Source organism: Hydra vulgaris, chromosome 14 (assembly GCF_038396675.1).
Source record: "Hydra vulgaris chromosome 14, alternate assembly HydraT2T_AEP".
NCBI classification, from domain to species: domain Eukaryota; kingdom Metazoa; phylum Cnidaria; class Hydrozoa; order Anthoathecata; family Hydridae; genus Hydra; species Hydra vulgaris.
The window spans coordinates 36,680,001-36,706,590 of record NC_088933.1 but is presented as its reverse complement, the minus strand read 5'-3'; the positions used below and the strand labels follow the sequence as shown (position 1 = coordinate 36,706,590).

The 26,590-nt window shown below is 25.7% G+C and overlaps 1 protein-coding gene across 2 annotated transcripts in view; it reads left to right on the top strand.

Annotated features, from left to right (window-relative positions):
- Positions 1 to 335: 335 nt before the first annotated feature.
- The window catches only part of LOC101236161 (uncharacterized), a 73,746-nt gene continuing 47,491 nt past the window's right edge, over positions 336 to 26,590 (top strand). The window contains exons 1-7 of one of the 2 annotated variants that reach the window (XM_065818283.1): positions 336 to 568; positions 8,289 to 8,488; positions 13,039 to 14,164; positions 16,581 to 16,651; positions 23,892 to 24,014; positions 25,769 to 25,920; positions 26,486 to 26,590. The exon at positions 26,486 to 26,590 is cut by the window's right edge and continues 7 nt beyond it. In XM_065818283.1, coding sequence (XP_065674355.1) covers positions 8,420 to 8,488; positions 13,039 to 14,164; positions 16,581 to 16,651; positions 23,892 to 24,014; positions 25,769 to 25,920; positions 26,486 to 26,590 — 1,646 coding nt within the window. In that variant the 5' untranslated portion in view covers positions 336 to 568; positions 8,289 to 8,419. The remainder of the gene's footprint in view (positions 569 to 8,288; positions 8,489 to 13,038; positions 14,165 to 16,580; positions 16,652 to 23,891; positions 24,015 to 25,768; positions 25,921 to 26,485) is intronic. The other variant, XM_065818284.1, reaches the window with a different exon arrangement.

Genomic DNA, 26,590 nt, shown 5'->3' with positions numbered 1-26,590 from the left:
ATCCGTATTTTTGGCGTAAGTTTCTTTGACAAAAATTTTTGACCTGCTATTTGACCTACCTAGTAGAATTCCCCCCTCTCCACAGTGGCGGATTTAGACTTTTCAGGCCCCAGGGCTATATTTTTTGAAAAAAATGACTAAAAGAAAAAAGGTCTTTAAAACTATTTCGGGGCCCCTTAATCCAGAATCCTTACCCCTCCCTTTGTATAATTTTTGTTCCTACGGGCCTGATATATACGTATTTATATGCATGTGCTTCAAGCGGGCACTGTCAGTTGTTGCTATTTCTATAAAGCCGAACAATGCATAGTATTTATCCGCCGTGATTTTTCTGCGGAAAACCTAATTTGTCAAAGCAAAACATTAGTGAAGGAGAGTATTTTTTGTTAGGATTTATTTAATTTACACCACCTGGGTTGAAAATCTATTTGTTTGTACAAGTAAATAATATTTTTCATAAAAAGTTCAATAAAAAAAATTAAATATTCACATTATATATAAATAAAATGTACTTTTGGAAAATATAACCTTTGTTGAAGCTGGAAAACGTAAAAAGTATGCATAGAAGGTAAAGTTCTTTTTTTCTTTTTCAAATTTTGATTTATTTTGCCCCATAATACCACAATAATTGTAAATGTCTTTATGTATATATTTATTATTTATAGTAATGTATATATTTATTATTTATAGTAATATTTATTTGTTATTATGATTAGCCAAATTAATGCTATTTAAATCACTATAAAGATAGTTTAAATCACTTCATATCTCTTTTTTTTAATGTTTCACAACTTGGTTCTTGAAATTTTACTTGTCTAATTAAAATCATATAAAAATTTGTTATAAATAAAAAGTATAAAATTATGTCTACTTTTCGTGTTTTGAATTTTTAAATGATAATTTTTTGCACTTCTTGTAAAATAACTGTGTACTTCACTGTTTTTTTATACAAAATTCTTCGAAGACATTTATTATAGCTTTATTTTGTAACATCTTTAGTATTTAAATGTCATTTTGATTTGCAGTTAAGAATAATGAATCATAAAATTCAAAATGAGGTACAATAAATGTATTAAAAAATGATGTAATCAGCATTCTTATTGACTTTCGAGTCACAATTTATCTTCATAATCGATTCTTCACAATTCGTATCTTCAATACAAACTAATGTGACATCTTCAAAAAGATAGATGTTTACACATATAGTAGCACTATTATTATCATTCATGTGTTTTACGAATACCAGGGGTCCTACTACTGATACTGGCACACAGTTCACAGGGTAGCTCATATGATAACTGTTAATCAATTTTTACCCTTTAAATTCCTCTTGTTAATTAACTTGCAACAAATTCAACAGATTGTTGATGTCATACACCTTCCACTTTTATATCATTTCAATTTTTCAAATAATTTTTTTATTAATTGTTTCATGAATTTTCTTGAAACAATTAATAAAAAATTTTTCATGAAAAGTCTGTAATGATAAACATGTAATCATCAATTAATAAAGTAAAACATTGCTAAGGAAGGCAACACATTGCTAAGGAAGGAGGAATAAAATTGCTATTACCCAATGCTCTGTAATAAGATTATGAAAATGTTTTGGAGCACCAAAAGCAGTAACTAAAAAAAAAAAAAAAAAAAATCAATAGAAGAATATTAAATAGTGGAGTGATTTTTTCTGAAGCCAAATTGATTTTTATTTAATAGCATATTTGCTTCAAAATAAGTTGGCAACTGTATATGTGCACACAAATCAAGTATTTTTTTATACACTGCTTAGTATTCTCATGTTTTGTGGTAACTTGGGTAATCTCACTTTCTGTATTAGCATTATAGTAGATCTTTTCTAAGTTTTAGGTGCAAAACCTGTTCTCAAAGATAAAGTAAGTATCCTTAGCAAGTTTAAATTGCTGACTGGGTAAACATTATTAACAATAGGTACATTAATATTTCATGTATACTTTTTTTACTTTAGGGCTGTTTACTATTTTGTCAAAATGATTTTTAGAAATTTTTCTGAATTCATTATCTTGTAATGATGTGATTTTTTAAATAATCAACAACCACATAACTAAACAATTTTGTTATTAACTTTTCAATATCTAGAATACTCAAAATAAGAAACTTGCAATCAATTTGTCTTTTGAATCATTAAATATATCTTCTTAATATCAAATTTAGCCTTACCCTTAGTTTCAGTGAAAGTTTTTAATGTCTTCCACATAGCAATACTATCACTTTTAAACATATTAATTTGGTTTCATTATACTCGGCTTTTTTTAATAGGTAAGTTTTGATATTTCTAGATTTTTTTTTTAAGTTCTGTATTATTTGAGGTAATTTTCTTTATTCACTTTAAGTTTTCTTTTAGTTTTAAATAAACAGGTGGGAATGAATGACCAATTGCACTTATGATTCCTGTCTGTGTTGCCAAATTTCTGCTTGTTTTATCACTTGAAGAATTTGGTAATGCCCTTTTTGACTTTAGACATACACCGTGAGGTGGTTATCTTGTTTTCATTTAGATGTAAATCTGATGTGATGTGATTGTGTAATAACATCATGAAGTTTATTTTGAAAATCTGTTACTGTTACCTTATTAAAACTGGTTATTCAAGCATGATGTTTCATAAATGATGGAAAACAGTGAGGTCCCGTAGACTTTAATTTCTTCCATTTTGGAAAATACTTTAATTTTCCTTATTGGTGTTAGACCATAGGACATTGCTAAGCATTTAATTAAACAATCAGTTAATAAGATTCCATAGATGCAGGATAAACTTTTCTTGAAATTAGTCATTAAATTAGCAATTATTAAATCCTGATGTTTATAAAAATTCAGATGCTTATTTTTTTGATGTAGTCAAAAGAGTTAATTCTTCAAGCATTAATTTTATCACAGTTATTTTACAAAATATTGTTAGTAGTGTTTGTAAACTTTCACTTTTACTTAATTGTTGCAAAATGCTTTTTATTATTATTATTTTTTTAAATCCATTTATTTAACCATAAAATATGAAAATTTACAATAATATTTTTAAAACTCATATAGATAAGGTTAGGTGTCACTCAGTTAGTTAAAAACTAGTCAATGGAGTGATGCCTAAAAAAAAAACAGCAACAAAAAAAAACAACAACAAAAAAACATAAAACAAATACAAAAAAAAGAACATAAAAAAAAATATAGATAAAATAGAGAAAGAATTTAAAATAAAATAAAGATGAAAAAAAGAAAAAAAACAAAAAAAAAGAAAGAAAGGAAAATAAAGCACTTATAAATAAAGATAATAATAATTGCAATAATAATATAATAAAAATAATAATAATATTAATAATAATATGAATAAAAAAACATTACAAGTAATAACTATATCATGATAATTTTACTAAAAATTATAACTAATGATAAAAGCTATTGCAAAATTTAGGACAATAACCATAAAACTATTACTACAATTGAATCACTATCACTATCATTATAAATAATATTAATAAGATTTATAAAACAAAGTTAAATTAATGATTATAGTAATATTAGTAGAGGTAAAAAAGACAGTATAAAATAAAAATAATGATTTTATAAATACAGTAATATAAAAAAAGCAATAATAATAAAAGATAAAATTAATATTCATTAAATATATTCTCAATTAAAAGTTTCTTAATTTGGTTTCGATTAAGAAGAAGAATGTTGGTAATAAAAGGTTTAGTTAAAATCTTTTTTTTTATAAATGGTATTATTTGGTTCCAGTGAGAAATACATTAGTATTTATAGAGAACTTGCCATATTTGATAGTGTTGAAAAAGGAAGTGTGCAAGTTAAAATTTTCAGTATTTCGAGTGTAATATTTGTGTGTGTCACTCGTTTTAATAAAAAAATTATTGAACAAATTTGGTAGTTTATTTTGAAGAAAATCAAACACAAAGAGACAATTATAAAGCTTTACAAGATCTTGAAATTTTAGAATTTTTAATTCAGAAAACCTATTTTCGATATTAGATTGTAAAGGAGAAAATGTCATAATTCTTAAGGAAGTGCATTGTAAACTGTTTATACGATGTAATAGAAGACTACCTTTTTGACCCCAAACAGTGCAACAACAACTTAGATGTGAGGAGAACAAGGAGTATTAAATTGATTTTTTTAATTTTTTTAATTTTGTTAATTCACTTCCTCAAGGCCGAGAAGACCACTACAGACGAGGAGGCTACTCATTTGTGGTATAACCCTCTCTCAACTCTATGACTCCGAAACACGAACCTTAACGAACAAGGCCGCTGCACGGAGAAACGTGTTGAGCGCGGTACAATCAGGGACGTGGTGGGGGTCGAACTCGGAACCTCTCGCTTATGAAGCGAGCGCTCTACCACTACTCCACTACCGCATATTAGAACATGTTGGGGGAACATAGTGTCATATTAATGACAGCATACTATTGGCACCTGAGAGTTTTTATTTAATTGAATTAGTTGATAGTACCATGATAGGTTTTTGTCAAGAAATAGCCCGAGGTATTTTACATATTTAGATGGGAATTAATTCTAATTTTCACATTATTACTATCAATCTTTTTTTTTAGAGGGTGAAAAATAATAAATTCAGTTTTATTGATATTTAGGGAAAGGTGGTTACTATTTAACCAATGACACAAATTATGAAGATCTAAATTAACTTTTTTAAAAAGCTGCGTGAGTGATTTATTTATGCATAGAAGATTAGTGTTGTCAGCAAAATGATGAACATTCAAATTATTTATAGAGTGAGGCAGATCGTAAATATATATATTAAAAACAGTAGAAGTCCTAGAACAGAAACCTGTGGGACACCTTACTTAATAACTTTACTTGTGGATTGAAACCCATTAATCAAGACAAACTGAGTACAATTGTTAATATAGGATGAAAACCAATCGTTAGCAATACCCCGTATGCCATAGTGATACAATTTTTCAATTAAAACCTTATGGTCAACTGTATCAAATTCTTTTTGGAAATACATAAAAATGCCACAAGCAAAGAGCCACTATCAATTGCACCACGAATCATTTCAGTAATGCTAGTAAGTGCATGGGAAGTAGAGTGTTTTAAACGAAATCCAAACTGGCGGCCGTAGAGACACTTAGAATTATCAAGAAAGTGGTAGATATGAGAATACAAGAATACAATTTAAAATTCAATTAAATATTTTAGTTAAGGTAAAACAAGTATGGAACAGAATATGAAAGCAGTTTTTTAAATTTCTTTCCAAACTATAAGTCACAATGTTTACTTTAACAAGATATTGATTTTCATCATATTTAGCAATGGTTTCATATTCCTTCATAAATTTAATGTCATTATTAAGTAAAAAGATTTATTATATATATATATATATATATATATATATATATATATATATATATATATATATATATATATATATATATATATATATATTAGATATATTTTCTTTGGAAATAAAAACACTCATAACATTATGTAATAACTAAAATTAGAATTATTGTAAGATGTTAAAAGTACTTTTAATGGACATAAATATAAAAAGGAATAATATGCATTGAGAATAGGGAGAGTCATTAATTGTTGCACTAAAGAAAAGTTGTTAGCGTAGAGCGTAAATGTGATTTATAGAAAGTGTCAGTGATGGAGCAGAATTATTCCTTTTATAAGTAGTCACCATTTTTTATTAACAAGATAAACATACATTATATAGGCTTGGACAAGAATGACTATTTTAATGTTTTAACAATTTAAATGCAATTTAAAAAAGTGTTACATTATGAATAACTTATAATCATTGATCTTTTCTTAAGTTTTTATTCTACGCAACTTTAAATAAAAACATAAAGTTAATCATAATGATTGATAAACACATTTAGTGTAAATTAATAAAAAATGTTATATATAAAATTTTTTTTGTAGGCATGTATTTTTTATGATAAGTTTAAACATTTGAAACTATTTTTACGAATAAAAAAGTTTATAACCTTTTTTTTAACTTGACTTATTAATTAGAGCATGAAATTATTAAAAATTACCATTTTAAAAAGACTACGATATTTTTTTAACAATTTTTTTTTTTTTTCAAATTTTTTTGAAAAAGTAAATGTTTATACAATTTAAAAATATTATATAAAACACTTTTTAACAAATTTGATAAAATTTTTCCATTTATTTAACAAAATCATTAGAAGTAATTTGTTACTTAATTTAAAAGTGTTTTGCGTAACTTTAATAAAACGTTTAAAAAGATAAGTTTTATTAACATTTATTTCAAATAAAAATACAAATTTTGTTTTACACATATTTAAAAAAATATGGTCACACACCTTGTGACAAACAAGGTGTGTGACCATGTGGTCACACACCTTGTTTGTCCACATTTAAAATAATAAAGTAATTTTTTTAGACACACTGACCACGGCAATTCACATCTTTTAACTTATAAAGCCTTTCAATAATTTGCAGCAAAACGCTAAACTTATCAACTGAGGAAAAAAAGAATCTTAATTGTTTAATCTTAAATCTTAAAAAAACAAAAATGAAATTTTAACAAAATATCAAGTTTTAAATTAAAAAAACTAGAAAATTTAATAATTAAAAAAAGAAAATTTAAAACAAGTATTTTTTTTTATAAAATTTTTATACAATTTTTGTATTCTTTTTTTTAGGGTGGTTGTTGTTTTTAGCTACCAAATTCGATACAAGTTGAAAAAAAAAAAAAATTATCTTTTATAAAAATTTAACAACGATTGAGAGTTTTGATATGCAATTTATTCACGATTTTTATCAGCTCATATAATTAAGAAACTAATTTTTAATGTATGCTATAACTATGAGAAATTTTGTTAGTTTTTTTTCTTATGTTTGTTCATTTTGACGTCTTTTCGCTTTTAATAATGTTTTTGGCTATATTTGATGTTTTTTCTTAATACTTATATAATAGGAAAATAAGAAAATAAATTGCTATTTATTTTTAAAATATATTATTTGCTTAATAAATTTTGTAATAATAGAATAAGTTAAATAAAAGAATAACATGGTTTCTTTTATAAATGTATTTACCACATTTGATATATGTCTGAAGTTGTTTCTTTTATATTGCCAAATTTCCAATGTTAATATGAATTACTAGAGATTATGAACACAGCGATTGCTCTGTTTGAAAAAATATATTTAAAAACTTAAAAAAAGTTTTGAATAGACTCCTAAAAATTTTATTAAAAAGTTCAGTAAATTAACAATGCACTAGCCCACAAAGGGTTGTCCATAAAGAACATCATTCAGAATTTAAATACTAATCAGAAGTAGAAGTTTATTGACCTTCCACAGAGATTTTCATTGAATATAAATACTTATATATAAATATATTGAATACTCTATAAATCTCTGCTATAATACTCTGAAAATCTCTGCGCATGAGAGCCAATATTCTTCTACTTCTTGCCATTAGTTAAACTTAGCATGACATTCTTTATGGATGACCCCATACTTTCGGAGTATCATCAATAATATTAGTTCATCAGCAAATAAATTATCAGGCCTAAATGCACAATTTAGATAATCCAACAAAAGCGCAGACTATTTCAATGGGGGTAGTGAAAACAACCAAATATTTTATATTGAAATATAAGTATCAATGACTTTTAATTTTTTAACATGAAAAAATTGTTTCAAAAAAAATTTTTTTTAGACAAATAAATAGCAATTAGTTTTCCCACTTTCCTGTGCATTGATAAAAACAGTAAAGTTTAACAAAACATTTGAAAAACAAATTTAAAAATTGTCGATGTTTCTAGGACAAATAATAAAGTATTCCCTTATCATACTGATTTTGGTAGTGGAAAATAACACATGCCCTAAAAATAAGAAAACAAAAATAGCGAAATATTTAGATATATTATTTATTTGACAAATTTTTTTTTTTTAATATTCAATTTTTTTTAGTTTATTATTTCTATTTAGGTTTTCTATTTCATATAGTCTTCGTTTCCTTTCTTCGAGTATTGCTTATTCTCTCTAGTTTCTTAAGGTTTATTTTGCCGCAAAATTCTTAAAATGCTTACTTTATAAAAATGTAGTCAAGTTGTCTAAAAAAGTTTTTTTAGGCGTGGACAAACAAGTCTCTTTTGACTACTATATAAAGATATATATATATATATATATATATATATATATATATATATATATATATATATATATATATATATATATATATATATTTATATATGTGTGTTTGTATATTTATGTGTAGCATATATTTATGTGTCTAATTTATTTAGTTATACAAGGAGTGGTTGCTTATGTAGCATTTATGCATTCCTATCATTAAAATTAAATTTTTCTTTATGAAAATTTTATGATTGAATGGCTAGTATAAGCTTCACAAAAACTGGAATAATGTAATCATGTAATGGATATCATCACTGATAAAGAAGACATACTGGTGTTTGGAAAAGAAGCAACAATTGAACATATTAGGGTCTGGGTTTATTATTTTTTATAACTTTGTAATTAGGTTTTTTTTCTTACATAGTAGTATAAAAAATATTAACTTACGAATCCATTCAAATTCACTTTGAAACCTGTAATTAGGTTTATTTTCTTCGAAACTTCTAATGAGATCTTTTTGAAAAAAAATTTAAGGAAGTTTTTGGTAATTTAGCTTTGTGAAAAACCAACAGAGCTGGTAGTGTTACTTGATCTGCACTTCCCTAACTCCCTTACATTTCCCTTACATTTACATTTCTGACATGTTTGATGATGACATGTTTATAAAGTTAATCTTGTAAAAATGCAGAACAGCTGCAATATTTTGTTTAGTGAAAACAAATATATTAAACAATTTTACCTAAAAATATTCATTGCATTTGGAATTTTGTCATGAAAAATAATGCTTGCTAAATAAATACATACACTTATTATTTTTTACTTTTAGTTTTTCAAAATCTTTTCAATTTTAATGGTAAATTGTAGGAGTTTATTTTAGTTTTTATTCTCAAAAAAAAGTGTACTGAATGTGAAATGCAAGTTGTATAATGCCTCTTGACAAAGCCTGTCAAGTTGTTTTTTTCTGACAAATTTAGTTCTTTTACTTTATCTTTAAATCCTTATATAAAATTTGGAAAAAAAAAAAAAAAAAAAAATAGAAATTTTTTTTAAACGATAAAACTTTTTAGTTTTTATTTAAAAAGTATTTTTTTAAAATATGTTTAAACGCTTATACAATTTTTTTTTAGTTCTAATTAATAATAGAAAACAAACTTTAGTTCTGTGGCTTTCAAAATATAGCTTTATTTTTGTTTTAGATTTTAGGCAATAAAGTTGCCTTTCAGGCGACCTTATTGCCGTTACCGTTTAACCTTATTGCCAATTACCGTTTTTATTTTACTATTACAAATAATAATTAAATAAGAACATTAATCAAGTATAAAAATTGAAACCATTAATATTATTGAAAGTGAAACTAAAGATATGTAAAAAATTAGGATATAGCTTATTTATATAAGGATATAGCTTATAGTCATATATAATAGGTATTAAAGAAGTGAATCAGAGGTGTACAATCAAGGTTACCAGATGGTACCAGATGACCATGAGTGTACACCTCTGATTCAATTGGTTGATACGTATTATATATGACATATTTTTTGCACTAGGTTTCAGGCTGTTATTAGGTAGTTTTAATTTTGTTTTTGTTTTTTGTTCTGTTACATTATTTTCACATCAGCTTTCTAACATGCTTTCTCAGATGGTTTTTTAATTATTTTAAATTAAAAAAAAATCTTTTTTTCACTCCGAGTATAAGAAACTTAGTTAGATACATGACACTTCATTCGTTGTCACGGTCATTCACTTTCCTCTTCAGTGTTGAAATTGTTTCTTAACTTTATTAAATTATATTCTTCTTGATTTTTTTAATTTTGATATATGTATATTCAAACTGTTTTCCCATTCTTGGTATTTAGTAAGTAACATGATTATAAAAGCTTTAAACTTAAATGTAGTAACATAATAAACTTAAATGTATAACACTCTAAATTTGTTGCTGCTTTTTGCTCCGCCATTATGAGTTATGAGTTGCTCTAAACTTTTTATTAGCATAACTAGACAGTTGACTGAGTGTTTTAGGCAATTGTCTAAAAATCAAAAGTGATTGCCAAAATTAATTTTTAATAATGCTTCAATTGAGTCCCTATAAATAAGGCGAGTCATCAATTCAACCATCTAACTCATAGAATTGAAAGTCAATTGTCAATTTTTTTTGATGGTCAAATTTTTTTTTTACTTTTTTTGTTTAAATTTTTATCTTAGTATTATTTCTTCATGAACTTTATAAAAACAAAAATAATTTAATGCTTTAAATTAATGAATTTGTGTTTCTTTTAAAATAATAATTTTAAATAAAATCAATGCATTTTTAAAATAGAAACTTCTAACTACCTGCTAATGTAAATAGTTTAAAAAAATTATTTCACTCCTAAATTTTTTAATTAAAAAGGAAGTTCGATAATGTCCAAAAAATTTATCATTAAATTTTTTTTTAAAATATTGAAACAATTTTTTTTAAATATCAAAAAAATGGAAACTGAACATTTAATACTAAAAAAAAATGGTTTTATGAAATGCTACTATAACAATAAGTTATGTAACATAAAATGATTTTTTTTAAAAAGGATTTTTATGTCTTAGTTAATAGAATTTCTATTCTATAGAATTTTCTTTTCAACAAATGGTTTTAACTACAATCCTGTGTTAAAAATGAAAGTGTTGTTTGTCTAAAAATAATGTTTGTTTAAAGAATATTCTCAGTTAGATAAAGTAATTATTATAATATTTTCAAAATAATGTGTTAAATATTTTTTATTAAAATAATAAAATAAGAAATTCTATTATTTAAGAAAAAATACTTTTCCACCACCAGTAAAATGAAACTAATCTAAATAAGTGAAGCAAAACAATTGCTAGGTATAAATTACATCACATACAAATTGGTCATCAAAACATATTGTAAACAATAAAACTATTTATAAGCGTTTTTTCAAATTTTAAATGGTTTTAATTTTAGTATAATATATGGTTTTTCCAAATTACGTCCTAATTATTTGTCAAACATTTTTCAAAACCATAATTTTTTTTAACCGGTAATCATGACCAGCAAGAATTCATTTTGGGAATTAAAATAGTAATTTTAGTCATTTTGGCAGTTGTTGACTGTTGGTCATTATATTCCATGGTGAAGACTAATTCCAAATTGCACCTTTGTAGTGCTAGCACAATCAAATTGCTATAGCATGTAAAGCTGAAGTAAAGGATTTTCAACAAATGTAAAGACAATGTTAATATATTTAGCAATATATTCTAGAGACATGTTACATTTGCTGGGCTAGACAAAATATGTGTCCTCACTTCCTTACAACCTCAAGCAGCAAGCAAATAAGTTTAAATAAATAATAACCTTAAGCAGCAACCAGGTTAAATATTTATGGTTAAGTTTTTATGATTAACAAATACTCAACAGATGATAGCAAATCTTTTAGTTTACTTTGAAGTTACTTTTAAGTTTTTAAGTCTTTAATGTTTATTTAAACCAACCTTGTTTTAATGATAAATAAAAAATGGGAAATATAATTAAATTGGTATAATATAAAATGTAAATATAATATATAAGGATATCTCATACCTTTTGTTGTTTTTTAGTTGCATGTCATTTTTTATCAGTTTTTTACTTTTTATTTTTTCCAAGAACTAAAGTTAAAAGAACTGCATATATGTTTTTGCTAACTACTGATATAGGCTAATGAGAACAATTGCTTACTACTGATATAGACGGTTGATCACAGGTATTGCTTACTTCATGTATTCTGGTATTGCTTCATGTTTCTTGAGGTTTTTCAAACAACGAGACAATATTTTATGAATTAATTTTTTTATATTTCTCATTAAAATATTAATAGTAATGCATTTTGTTGTCGCTTTTATTTTATTGATTTGAATCTAAATTGTTAATAGAACATCAAAAGTTTTCATGACCTCAAAAAATTAAACAAATAGAACATCAAAGTCTTTCATGCCAAATTTTTTTTCAATTGAATAGAATTTTGTTTGAATAGAATGTAGTTAAAAGAGATTTTTTTTGCAATAGACAATTAGAGAATAGCTAGAGAAGATTTGTTCACCACACAAAGGTTTGCTACCTTTGAATAAATTTAAGCAGCAAGTTTTCAAGTAAATTTAGGCAGCAAGTTTCAATATGTAGTAATTTTTTTATCTGTAAATTAAAAAAAATGTGTATTGAAATTGATGTAAATATAACAATCTATTTTATCTTTTACACAAATAAAACAAAAAATTGAAATGTTTTATTTGCGTAATTTGTCATTTTCGAGTTTTTTATGTTGTTACTTTGGATGTAATATACATATTTTAAAGAATATTTAAAATGACATCTACCTTCACAAATGTCATTTTTTAGATATTTAAATGTAATTTTTTAAATATTTATTATTTAAACATTGTGCATTGTAATTTTTTTTTCACATAAAGAATGACTTTTTTTGATGTCTTGTTTTTTTATAACTAGAAATCATTTTATTCCTTTGGTAAAAACAAAAATATTTTTAGCACTCATTCTTATTGCTCTTATTATTTTTAAAATCTATTTTGAGATCCAGATTGACATACTTTTAAATATATTTTTTTGACATTATTAGCAGTTTTACTCCAAATGCTAAAGATTTGAACCCAAATATCTTTAAAATTTAATATGATGAAAGATTATGAGTTGCATATTTGAAGTCAAAATGAGATATGCTATATAAAAAACTTATTGTTTGCTCAGCAACAGGAAAAAATTTTTTTTTTTGTTCACCTGAGTTATTTATAAAAAATTTCCCTTTAAATATCATTAAAATATTTTGTTATTATTTATACATGTAAATTTATGTATATCATATATGTTATAATATGTAGCAAACATGATAACATGCATATAACATATATGTTCTTTATATTTGATATAATCTTTTTTAGGAGAAATTTGAAAATACTTCATATTCTGCAATAGAATTCAATAACTGCACTTCTATTACAGTTGAAGAAATATGTGCCGTCATTCCTCTTGTTAACAAGAACCTGCGTACTCTAATTGTAAAAAATGTTTTATGGTTTAATGATGAGTGTGTTGAAATTTTAACAGCTTATTGTAATAAAATAACCAAGCTTGAACTTTTGGGGTGTCTTAATCAAATTACTCGGTCAGGCATTGAATCGATTGGACGGAATTGTAGTTCTCTCACATCTTTGTCAATATTATCATCAGTTGATAACTATAGTGACTCCAGTGCAATGAGTAAGCTACACCTCTGGGTTTTAGACAATCGACTGTTTCCTGCTTTAATAAATAACATGACATCTAATCTTGAACATTTTGCATTATCTGGATTCAGCTTGTTAACAAATGATGCACTTGAAAAGTTTTTGTCAAACTTTAGATTGTCGTTGCTTTCATTAGATTTTAGCAGTTTAACAGTTGTGAATGATGTCACTCTAAACAAGATAGGAAGTTATTGTCACCATCTTTTATATCTAAAATTGAACTTTTGTAAAAATATTACAGATTGTGGAATTGAAAGTTTAATTATTTGCAGGTCAGAGCTTATGTTGCTAGAATTATCTGGATGTGATAAGTTGTCCGATAATGCAATCCAATTAATAGGAGAAAATTGTAAGAAGTTAGAGACCATTAAGCTTGCAGGTTGCACAAATTTAACACAAAAATCTTTAAATTATTTATCATTATGTGAAAATCTATCTTTTATTGACATGGAGAGGACATCTATTAAATATTTACCTTGTAGTTTGACAAAGTTGATGAACCTAAAGCATCTTAATATTACAGGATGTCAAGGTATTTTGTTTCCATCATTAGAGAATGCTCAAAATCAAATGGATAATGTTCAAAGTAATTTTTCAACAATATTAGACACACTACGGGAATACAACGTTTCACAAAAATTGACTTGTTTTGTTTTGGGTAACACAAGAAGTGGAAAAACAAGCCTTGTGCATTCTTTAATAGAAGATAGTAATAACATTGCAGAAGGAGAAACATTAACTGCTTCTGTTACAAAATGGTATCCTTTTAATAAGGCTTCTGGTAATAATTTTTTAATGCGTAATATGTTTTAATTTTATTTTTTGTTTAACACAAATAAATTTTTTACCTTTTCTTTATAACTTTTCAAGGTTATTCATTACATTGGTTTTAATTTTTATTATAAGTATCATGTAATGTTTTAAAAGAAATTTCGGTAGTAATAAAAAATATTTTATTTTTAAAAAGTTACAAATTATTTGCTGTACAATGCTTGTTTTAATTCTTACTTAACGTTTTTAATCTTGAATATGGTTGGCTAAATCAACTTGTGAATCTAGATTTTCTGCAATAGAATCTTATTTTCTGCATTTTTCATCTTCTTGAAGGGTTTTCTATTTCCTGTTATCTATTGTTTTTTTAAGGATGTATTTTGTGCTTCAAATGCAAAAAAAATATATATTTTTCTCACAACTATGGGTCTGGAACCATATTTGTTGTTAACCTGTTGTTATTTTTGTTGTTAACAGTATGTTGCTTTTGTTGTTATTAGTCAGAATAGTCATTAAAAAAATAGTTATTGTCTAATCAAGCTCTTCATTGACCAGTATGTCTTCTCAGACTCCAGTAGACTAATAAACATTTTTCTCATTTTCTAATTTAAACAGTTGTGCATTGGTCATAATTAGAATTCTTATGAATTGGGATTTTCCTAAAAGTATGATTCATTATATATTGAAATGAAATATTGTCTTGAAATATAAACATGCCTATCTCTAAACATTTGTTGATGCATTTGTTGCTTAATTTTAACAGCAAATGAAGTTGCTCTATTTTTTAGGAATATTTAAAATGGTTGTTATTTCCATTTTATAAATAAATTATTAGAGTCATTAAAACCGGATCTCTTTTCTCATCCACCTATTTTTTGATAGCCTCTATCAAACTTTTGGTTATAAATTGTGGTTACAACCCTCTCCCATCTCTATAATGTTGTTTCGAGACCTGCATCAATTTTACTCAATTCAATAACGACTGTTTTGACTCATGCAAGAAATTTGGTAAGGTTTTGTAGCACACAAATATCATTTTCTGTAATGGGATCAAAGTTTAATTTGATTGTTTCCCATTATTTTAGTTATATATATTGCAAAATAAAATGCTTTTTAATAGATTTTTTGATATATGTCAAAATCCAAAAAATTTCTTATGAAGCTTATTTGTCAGCATATAGACAGAATTCATCAATCAAAAGAGCATTGCAAAAAACATTAAAAAAATCGTTAACTTTAAGATAAAAGAAAAGTTTATTACTTTCAGAAGAAGAATATTATATTGATAATGGTGTATTTGAGTTAAAAGAAGAAAGATGGAAAAAGAAGAATAATATCAAAAAATAAGGGTTTAGCTGTACATGAAATGTAACTGACATGTTATACTGAAAAATCTATCTATAGAACCTTCGGTACATACATTGTCAACTGAGGGTCTGAGTTTAGCCAGACAGTACTAAGACGTTTATTAAAATGGACCAATTTTTTGTGTGTTTTTTAATTGTTTTACTTTTGGATTCTTTTATTTATTATTATTATTATTTTTTTTTCCAAGTTTTTATTTTGTTACTATTAAATTTCTTCTTTAACATTCCAAAAAAAATGACTTGACTGAACTAAAAAAAGGAGAGAAGTTGTGTATTTCTGTCAGAATCCGAAAAATTTCTTATGAAACTTATTTTTCAGCAAATAGACAGAATTCATCAATCAAAAAAAATTTGAGTGGTTAGGAAAGAAAGTTGGAGTGTTAACTAAAATTAGTCTTCATCACTAAAATAATCTTGATAGCCATGGTAGATTATTAAATAATGTAGGCTAGAAACAATTTGAGATTAAATTATATTTGCATTTAAAGGTCATTGCCTAGAGATTTTCTCTAGTACAGTAGCAAGATGGATTTTAAATCATGCTCAAGGTGAAACATTATCTCTTGCCTTTCTTAAACAATTGTTTGATAAAGGGGAAAAGGTAGATTTTCATATTATTTATAGTATTACACTGTTATATAATGATCAACCCTCAGAATTAGGGTTGGCATTCAGCATTGCTGACCTAACTGCCGACCTTAAAATATTTGGGGTCGGCAAAAAATTGTCAACCTCGTTTCTATGTTTTATGGTAAGACCTTTGTATCAAACTTTTTTTGCCGACCTGATGCTGACCTTTAAAAGATTGAGGTCGGCAAATTATTGCCGACCTCATTTTTCCTAATTCCGAGGAAAAAAATTTAGTTCATCATGAGTATAAGTAGATACAGTGAAATGAGCAAATACTTTGAAATTTAGGCATAGCAAACAGTAAGCATTGTTAAAAAAAAGTTTATTTTCAAGTAAAAAGTGTAAGCAATAAAGAATTAAATCTTGGAATAATTTATTTAGTATTTAACTTAATTTTATTGTATATTTTTATTTTTCAATTTTTTATAGATGTGAATGAAAAAATCCAAAAGGAAAATAGAAATCTTGTCATTGAAGTTTGGGATTGGGGAGGTCGAAAAGTATGTTTATTTCAAAATAATTAAATAAAATGTATGTTTGAGTTATATATATCAGTCTTAAGCTCAACATGTACCACACGCCGTATTTAAACACATAAAGGAACTTAATAAGCACATAAAAATCTGTAAATTATATATATGTTTTTTAAATTAAGAAAAACTGTAATCAATATTAGTTTATACCTCTAAAGAAAATTACTTTTTGATCAAAGAATTTTCAATATTTTTAAAAATGTATAGAGTAAATATCACAACTTGATGAATGTTTTTTTTATTATGTTAAATTTTTCATTATATATTTTTTGTTTGTAATTGTTGCAAGTTTTAGAAGCATTTTTAATATCACCAATTACTTTTAAAAGTATGGCTTATTGAATGATGTGTGATGATGGATTAGCACAAACCTACCACAAAACTAACAAGAACTTTATTAATTGTGTGCTTATTCTACTTAATTCCTTATTAGTTGTATGTTTCTGCTTTCAAAAGTTTACAAACATATGTTTGTAACGTTAATGTTACTATAATATATACATAACAAACATCATTTATTGCGCTGTCAAAAAATTCTTTAGCCAATTAATGTTTTAACTTATTTGTTAGTTATTATAATAAAGTATTTATTAACTTATTTATTAACATTACTTATTTGATAAAAAGTTTGACAAAGAGCTGCAAAGGTTTTTATTGCTTATAAAAAATGTTTTATATTTTCTTATTGTAATAGAATGCAGGCATTTTCAGAGTTTTTACAACAATTAAAAATTCCACAATAAAAGTGATTAATATATAGATATTAAAATATAAAATATATAACTCATTACATAAAATAAAAATTATTATGCAATAATTTAGAGTGTAATTATTTTTTATCAGATAAACAGTTTAATATTTTATCAATATACTGTAGTGTGACCTAACAAAGTCCTATGCTGTAAGAAAGTCCTTATGAAGCAAATGATAAATTTTGTATATTATAAAATAAATATTTTGAGCAAATACTTTTTGTTATTTTAACTAAATATTTTTGAAGAAACTTTCCATAAAAAAGTTGACTGGATTGGTGGAGAATTCGTCCAATCAGAGTATTTGTTCTACTGAGATGTAAATAGTCAATATAAGCTGGTGCCATATTGAACACTGCGTTAAAAATTTTATGGTGAAGAGCTAGGTTTTTTATTGTAAAAATCTTGTTGCTAAAAAACTATTTTGATCAATAATTGCACATGAACATGGTAAGTTTGGAATTTAGATGTTAAAAAGATGGATTTACACGTAAAAACTAATATTTTTACGAAAAATTTGATGTGACTTTCTTTTTTTCTCTTTTTACCGTGTACAAAAGAAAGTCTTAGCCTTACAAAAATAATTTAACTTTTTGTTTTAGGCCCAAAAAGATCTTACAAGCCATATTCACAACAGGATATGGATGAAGCATTGGATAAAGTAAAAAAGAAGACTATGACAATATATGCAGCATCTAAATTTTATAAAATACTTAAGACAACCCTTGTTCAACGAACACAAGGTTGAGCAAAGAGTCAAATAGGGCGTCCAACAATTTTTGATGAAAGAAACTTCTTTTTAAGGGTGCATCTATTTTAGCATATAAAATGAATCTTGACCAAAAAGTAATAGGCACTTGTTGGGCATGCAATTTTTTCAAGAGACATTCAACACTTTTGATTCAAAAGGCTCAGACACTTCCAAAACACAGAACACTTGTTTCCAAACAAGATACTAAAACATGGTTCCAAAAAATAACAGAGTATATGAATAAAATGATTTATTGTCTGTGTTTGAGGATCCTAATCGAATTTGGAACCTTGATGAGTCATCTTTTGATCTGTGTCCATCTATTAAAAATGCAATTGAACAAAAAAAAAAACAATTGTATGACATCACTGCAAATAGTGATAAAGAAAGTTTCTCAGTTATGATAACAGTAAATGCAAGTAATTTATTTGTGTCACCTTTTGGTTTTGTATCCATATGAACAGCAAATTCCAGCAAAAAATACCTGACTTTCCTAAAGATTGGGTTATGGGTAAATCAGCCAAAGGTTACCAGATGTCCCAACTATTTTAAAATTATATATTTGGACCTTTCATTGAATTTTTAAGGAAAAATAATGTCCTATTGCCAATAATTCTTTTTTTCAATGGCCACAAATCACATTTGACCTTAGATTTGGGACAATTTTGCAGAGAAATTGGCATTGTCATCATTTGTTTGCCACCTAGTTGCACCCATTTTGCACAATCATTGGACCGAGTTAACTTTCATGTTGCAAAAGATATTTAGACCAATATAGTCACAGAACAGAGAATGCAAAACCTTGGAGTTGCTCTACCAAAAAGGAAATTTGCGCCCCTGCTCCATACTGTAATTGCTAAAACACAGGAAAATCCAACTTTAATACCAAATGGATTTAAATGCTGCGGTTTGTGTTCTTTTTTACTAGAAAATTTGGATCTTACAAAAGTTCCGTTAAGTGTACAAAAAAATAAAATTCAAAGGTATCCCAAAGAATCTGCTGAAACTCCAGTTATAGCGGAACTGTTAAGTCCAATCGATAAGGCCAAAAATGGTTTAGAAACTGATATGACACATGGCCACCTAAAGTCTTTTAGAGCCCATCATAATCTTATGTATTGGACAGGTGCAATAGAACAAGAAGGCTTATTTTATTACTGACAGAAGAAAATGGACAAAATTGAGGGTGTTGATCCCACAACTCGAGAAAAGAACATGGTCCTAGAAACACCATTAGAGGAAATTCCAGTAAGTAATGAGAACTTAACACAACCAAAATCAATAATTGAATATAATGAGACAGCTTTAGCACCAGTTCAAGGACCTTCGCAAGCAAATGACAATGTTTTCGAATCAATATTTGTTAGTCCAGAAGAATTTCAAAAGAGTAAAAAAGTACCAAAACAAGCAGCAAAAGCTAAAGAAGAATTAGAAAGACAGAGAATTGGGAAAAAGCAAGAAAGAGAAAAAAAGCTGAAAAAGAGTCTGAGAACCAAGAAAGAAAGCGAATTTGGCTAGAAAATTTGAAAGAAAAACAAGAAAAAACAGCATTAATAAATCTCTGTCAGAAAAATGTCTTTACTGTATTAGTCATTTTAATATTCAAGAAATATATAATACTAAACATTAGGATTTTCTTTTTTACTTATTAGGACTTTCTTTTATTCCAAACAAATTATAGTACTTTCTTTTTGTCATCGCCTCGAACTACATTACAGCCTAAATTAAGACTTTTTTGAAAATATTCATGCCTAAAATAGGGTAAAACTAAAAATTCATTTATTATTTTACAATATTATCAAAAAGCAAGAACTTGAATTCATTATTTATTAGTATTAATTTGCTCTTATAAATTGAGATATCAAAAACTAGGATTTTCTTACATCACACCACGATAATTTAGATTGTTTAATTTTATTTTAAAATTAAATTTTATATTTATCAAACAGTCCATTCTAATCAAAAACATTGCATTTAAATTGGCACTCTTTTTTTTTTTTTTTTTTTTTTTTTGCAACAGCTGTGCCTTTTTAAAACCATTGCAGGTGATTACTCAGATAATATTTTTTAAAATAACGTTGTGTTTTTCATTTTAGTTACAATGATAATTACACTTTTGGGAGAAAACTATACTTTTGGCAGAGCAGTAAATTGATCCCGTAAACTGTTTTAGGGGAGTGTGGGAAAGAGTAAGAGTTAAAGCTCTCACCTCCTGCCAAGGCTTGTATTTATATATATATATATATATATATATATATATATATATATATATATATATATATATATATATATATATATATATATATATATATATACATATATATATACACACACACAGCATGGAAAATACTGGTTAACACATGGAATTTATGGTTAATTGTTTTTTCTTGGACAGTCAAAATTTTTAAGATATGAAAAAGTTGATCAAGGTTTTGACAACAATGTTTCCTGTTGTTTTTTTTATTGCAAAAAATACAAAAGTATTAACAGAATTTTATGGTAAATATTTCCCTTGTCTTGTCAAGGAAGAGCAATATTCTGTAGTTATTGAACCAGATGATGGATATATATTTCACTTCGTTTCAGGTACGGCTGATCCCAAAAAAACACATAAGACAGTTGCAGATCAACTTGTTAACTTGTTAATGGACAAAAATTTAGGAAAGCAATTAAAAGCTGTAGGAGGAGCACAGTTCAGTACATATATAGCACAGTTGTAATTACTGGATAGGAAAGTGTTGGGATGTAAATACTGAGTTGTAAATACTGGGTATTGGTAGTATGCAATAGTTGGAATGAAAAGTGAGAAGATAATCAGATTGTGTGCAGTTTTTACACCATTGAGTTAGGGTTGAAGAAAACATATTTTAGCCCTAGTATATTTAGAGGCACACTCTTTTTTATGATAATTTTTTTAGTTTTTATTATTAAGCATTTAAATTTATTGAAGATATCAAGTTAATTCTTATTTTGATTTAAACAAGGGCACAAATAGCTTCTAGAAATATTGTAAAAGTAAATTAGAAAAGAAAGCAATTTAGAACCATAAAATCTGATGTTTTTTTTAACTTAAATTTACAAATTAACTCCATAACTAAATACCAATAAAATTACAGTTACCAAATACCCAATAGAAATATTTTTTTCTCACATGCAAATTTAAAAAATTGCAGATTTTATAGTTTAGATTAGGGTTTCTTCGGTTACGGGTACCCGGACTCGGACTCGGCGAGTCTGTGGGTAAATAACCGGATCCGATACCCAGTTTTAGGCGATCACGATGAAAATTATTGTTCTGACGAGAGCGGCGGTGACGTTATAGAGTACGGACAAGTTGAATTAACAAATTTAGGCAATGTAGAAGTAAATATAAAAAGTGTTTGTATAATTGTTAAATTTTTTAAAAGTTCTTCTGTGAACTTTTAATATTTTAATAATATTTTGCAACAAAAGATCAAAATAGTTTTAGGTAATGAACTTCAGCTAGTGTTAGACATAAGAACTCGTTGGAACTCAATGATCGAAATGATATCTATATTTTTAAAATTATTTTATATCATTAAAGAAGCTCTACAAGGTATTGGAAGTGTACATTTAATAGAAAATATTAATATTGAATTATTAAATGAATTGGAAAATACTCTAAAGTCTATTAAATTAATTGTTGAAGCTCTTAGCAGAGGCGATGCTAATCTTGCAACAGCCTGATTAGCAAATGATTTTATGTTAAGAAAATTAAAAGAATCCAATGGTAATTTAAGTAGAGAGCTATTAATGACGATGAAAACTCGAATAAATAGCCGTAAAAACCAAGAAATAGAAGAGCTATTAGATTCTCTTGTAAATGGTACTATGCCTTCAAAGAAAATACAATTATTTACAACAGATTTACTGAAGAGATTATTTGGTGTTCTAGATTATCAGACAATTCATTAAGTGCATTAGTTTTTTTAAAGTTTTGTGTTTTAAGTAAAGATAATTGCACTGTTTTGTATTAAACACTTGCAAGTATTTTAATTGAGTTGAGTTTATTTTTGCTAGTATATTTACATGCATTTTATAAAATGCGATATTTTTAAAAAGGTAATGTCAAGTTTGTTTAGTAGTTTAAGATTATAATAAAAGTATAGAATAATATATTTACATTAGATGTTGAACTAGCTAAAAGTTGTTTTATTTACCTTAACGTATACAAAATCCATTTTTAAAAATCGGCATGAGAACAAAAATCCTTTCATGCTATAGTTAAAATTGCAAGTTAAAAAGAAATATTGGACCCGGACCCGAACCCGGACCCGATAAATATTCTTAGACTTGACTCAGACTTGTTGAGTCTAAAAATGCTGGGTTTTCCCAAACCCTAGTTTAGATATATAAAGTATAATATTGAAAATTTGCAATTAAAAATTTAAAGTGATTACTTTTACCTTAAACAATTTTATGCATAATTTATGCAGTGTACAATACTGTTACATAAGATTTAGTTTTGGTTGATGGAACAAGAGATGATAGTTTGTTTGAGCAGCAACTGTGACCAGAAAAAAGAAAAAGATGCAATAATACAACAGTGGAGGTTCAAGCTTAGCAGTATGTCCTATTTCATTTGCAGGAGAAAGGGCATCATAAAAACCAGTCCAAATATGACAACTTTCTAAATATGACAGAAAGGGAATCATTAGAAAAATCACTCCAAATATGACAACAGTATTCCATACAGGGATGAATAATAGATTTATAGAGGTCCATACAGGGATGAATAATAGATTTATAGAGGTAAAGAATGGAATCAAGAGTAGGTAAATGGCAAACGCAATAAAGAGGACAATCTTAGCAGATGGATTTTAAATATAGTTTCCAAAAGAGGTACTGAATAATAATCTGAGAAGACATAAAGTAGAGGATTTAGTGAAGGTCCATTTATCAAAATAAATATATCAACAATATTGCGATAGTTGTATATAATAATATTGCAGTAAATAGCTGTTTTTTTTGGGTGTTCACATACCACTGTGAGCGTTAAGCTGTCGCAGATGAAATTACCACAGAAAAAACTACTTTAAGAGTAATACCTCTAAGTTAAGTTATCTAAATCTTGTTGATTAAGATAAGTACTTAAATGATATTCATTTGTAGTATAAGTACTTATCTGTCATTACTGATGTAAAGGTATCAATAAGTAGGTAACCTAGGAATAATTAATCAATAAATTATTATTTTTAGTTAATTAGTTAATAATTTTAAATTATTATTGATTGGTTATTTATTAATGTAGTAATTTCTGGTAATGGTGTAGTGGTAGAGTGGTTGCCTCATAAGCAAGAAGTTCCGAGTTTGATCCTCAGCACGTCCATGGTAGAACCGCACTCAACTTGTTTCTCTGCGCAGTGGACTAATTCCTCAATGTTTGTGTTTTGGAGATATAGAGTTGAGAGAGGGTTGCCACCACAACTAAAAAGCAGCCTCCTCCACTGTAGTCTTGGCTTTGGGGAGGTGAATTAAAATTAGGAAAATTAAAAAAAAAATTATGTCAAAAATCAATATAAACACATAGTTAAGATAACGCATAATTAATAAGTAACGTGTGATCTTATTTCTTTAATAGTTTTTTTTTTCATTTTTGTTTTGAATTTTTAATAATTTCTCCTGTTCTTTCATTATTTAAAAATTTTTTTTTTTTTTGTATGTATAGTTTTTTTTATTTCAGGCCATGGAAAGTTTTCCATCAATTTTTTTTAACAAAAGAAGTATGTTTGTCATCACCTTCAATTTAACAGTGTACAGCAGTGCATTATATATTCCTTATATTATTTCTATGATTCAATCAAAGGTATGTCCTATGGTTTGAACTACTTTAATTTAATATATTTTTTAATGATTTTTTAACCTATTACATCTTTTTAACTAATTGATGTTATTAATAACAAAGTAATACTTTGTAATATACATATACATATAATATTACAAAGTTTTACATAATAATTTGTAGTTAATAATAATTACAAAGGATTATCTAATTCATAATATTATAGTTATTACGTAATACTTTGTAATTATTATTAGTTACTAAGTATTAATATAATACATTGTAATATTATTACAAATATTATATTACTTTGTATTATTACATACTAGTATCACATAATACTTTGTAATAATACTTTATAATTATTATAACAAAGTATTGCATAATACTTTAATTAGAGTTAGTTATCATACTATAGAACATAGTTTGATTATTAGTTCAAGAAAAAAAGTTTAAACATATTATACATGAAATATGGTATATATAATATAGAAATAGATTATTCAATCTAATATAACTTTAATAGGTTGCAAAAATTAAGAAAATTAACTAAATAAATTTTTTTAAATTTATATAATTGTATATATATAGAAAGCTTATAAATTTACTATTAAAAAAGAAAACAAACAAAATATATATGAATATGTATATATATATATATATATATATATATATATATATACATATATACATTTTATATATATATATATATATATATATATATATATATATATATATATATATATATATATATACACACACACACATGTACACAGTGTTCAAAATCAACCTTGGGTCTCGGCATATATTGAGGGCTAAGTTGTACTTTGACAAATGGCCTTTGCAAAATTGTGTTAAGTCTTACAAATCTCTAGAATAAATCTTTTTATAATTTTTTGTAAATGACTTTAACTTCTTTTTTTTATTAAAAACTGTTCTCTATTTTATATTGAGTAAATAAATGTTAAACAACCAATTGTATAAAAAATTTTTCTTATGTGAATAAAGAGCAGTAGTTAATAACTAATGCTAATCAAATTTTGTTAACACAATATTGTTTAACACAATTAAAAACTTTTTTCAAGTAAAATTATCATTGTTTTTTAGTTTTAGAGGAAGGAACAAAATAGCAAAACAAAATCTATTTCTAATATGAGTTGTTTATTTCAGAAATAATGCGTGGAAACAAAATCTATAGAAAGATGTTTAAAAAGTTTCAACTTGCACCTTTTGTTGCGAGAAAAGAACATTAAGTTGCAACTAGTATATTTTGTCAGACTCAATTACATCTGATAAGTTATTTTCTGATAAGTTATTTGGAAGTACCATTATTTTCATCTAAAATGCAATGTAATAATAAAACAAATAATTAATAAAACTACAAAATAACATGTATAAAATATTTTTCAAATTTTGTAATTAATTTTATTGAGGGACTTATTGAACCATAATGGCACCTAGTAAAATTGCAACTATGTATGAATATAAGTTTTTTATTTCTACTTTAAAAATAAGTATAATTTTTTTTTACTGTAAAATTGTTTGTGAGAAAAATATTTTGAAATATATAGTGAAGAAGAATATTTTTTATAATCAGTTTGATGCATCTCATTATGCATGCATGTCATCTTGTTTTAAATCTTTATTCTCATTTTCTTTTCTTTTTTCTTTTTCTTATTCTTTTACAAAAAAAAATTAAAAGATCAGAAATATAAAGTAAAAAAAGATAAGAAATATAAAATAGAATTGTCACACTTTTTAAATAGATTTTTGTTTAGGTCCCAGGATCATTTATCATTATAGTTGGTTGTTTCAGTGATCTATCAACGGTAGAAAAAGTAAAATATTTATGTGATCAAATTCAATTAAAAATCAAAGAACGAGAAGAAGAGGAAGTAAAGGAAATAAATGATGAATTAAAATTTATCAAGTATTACAATTAGTATTTAAATTTTTTTTACCAATGAATAATTATGGATAAAACATTTTTAATTATACAACTTTCTAAATACTTTAGTAATTTTTTAACCTATATAGTTAAAATTAATTTAAAATAGTTAGTTATTATAATTATCCTAAATATTCAAATTAGATGAAAATATTTTACATAATTTATTTGTATAAGTTTAAGTATCTTTTGTTTAAAAGGTTATAACATATCTTACAAGGGAAAAAATGTTTAGAAAACAGTATAATACAATATCTAGTTAATTTTTAACAAAGAAAAATTGCTAAAAAATGTTTATCTACATTGTTCTCCATTTTTGCTCATCTACATTGTCCTCTATTTGTGCTCATATACATGTTCCTCCATTTGTGCACATCTATATTGTCTTTTATTTGTGCTCATCTATATTGTCCTCCATTTGTGCTTTTCTACATTTTCCTCCATTTGTGCCATTTAGAATCTCCTTCACTTGTTTGTAGCTTGTGTTCTTTGTGTTTCAGTTTTCTTTGTAACAAAAAAATTTAATTGATTGTATTTTTATTTACAGGAGTTTGGGAGCAATTTCAAAGGTTGGATTTAAAATAAAAAAACTTGAATCATTATTAGACCGTAGACCTGCTATATACAAAGATATTATTGTGACAAGTAATGA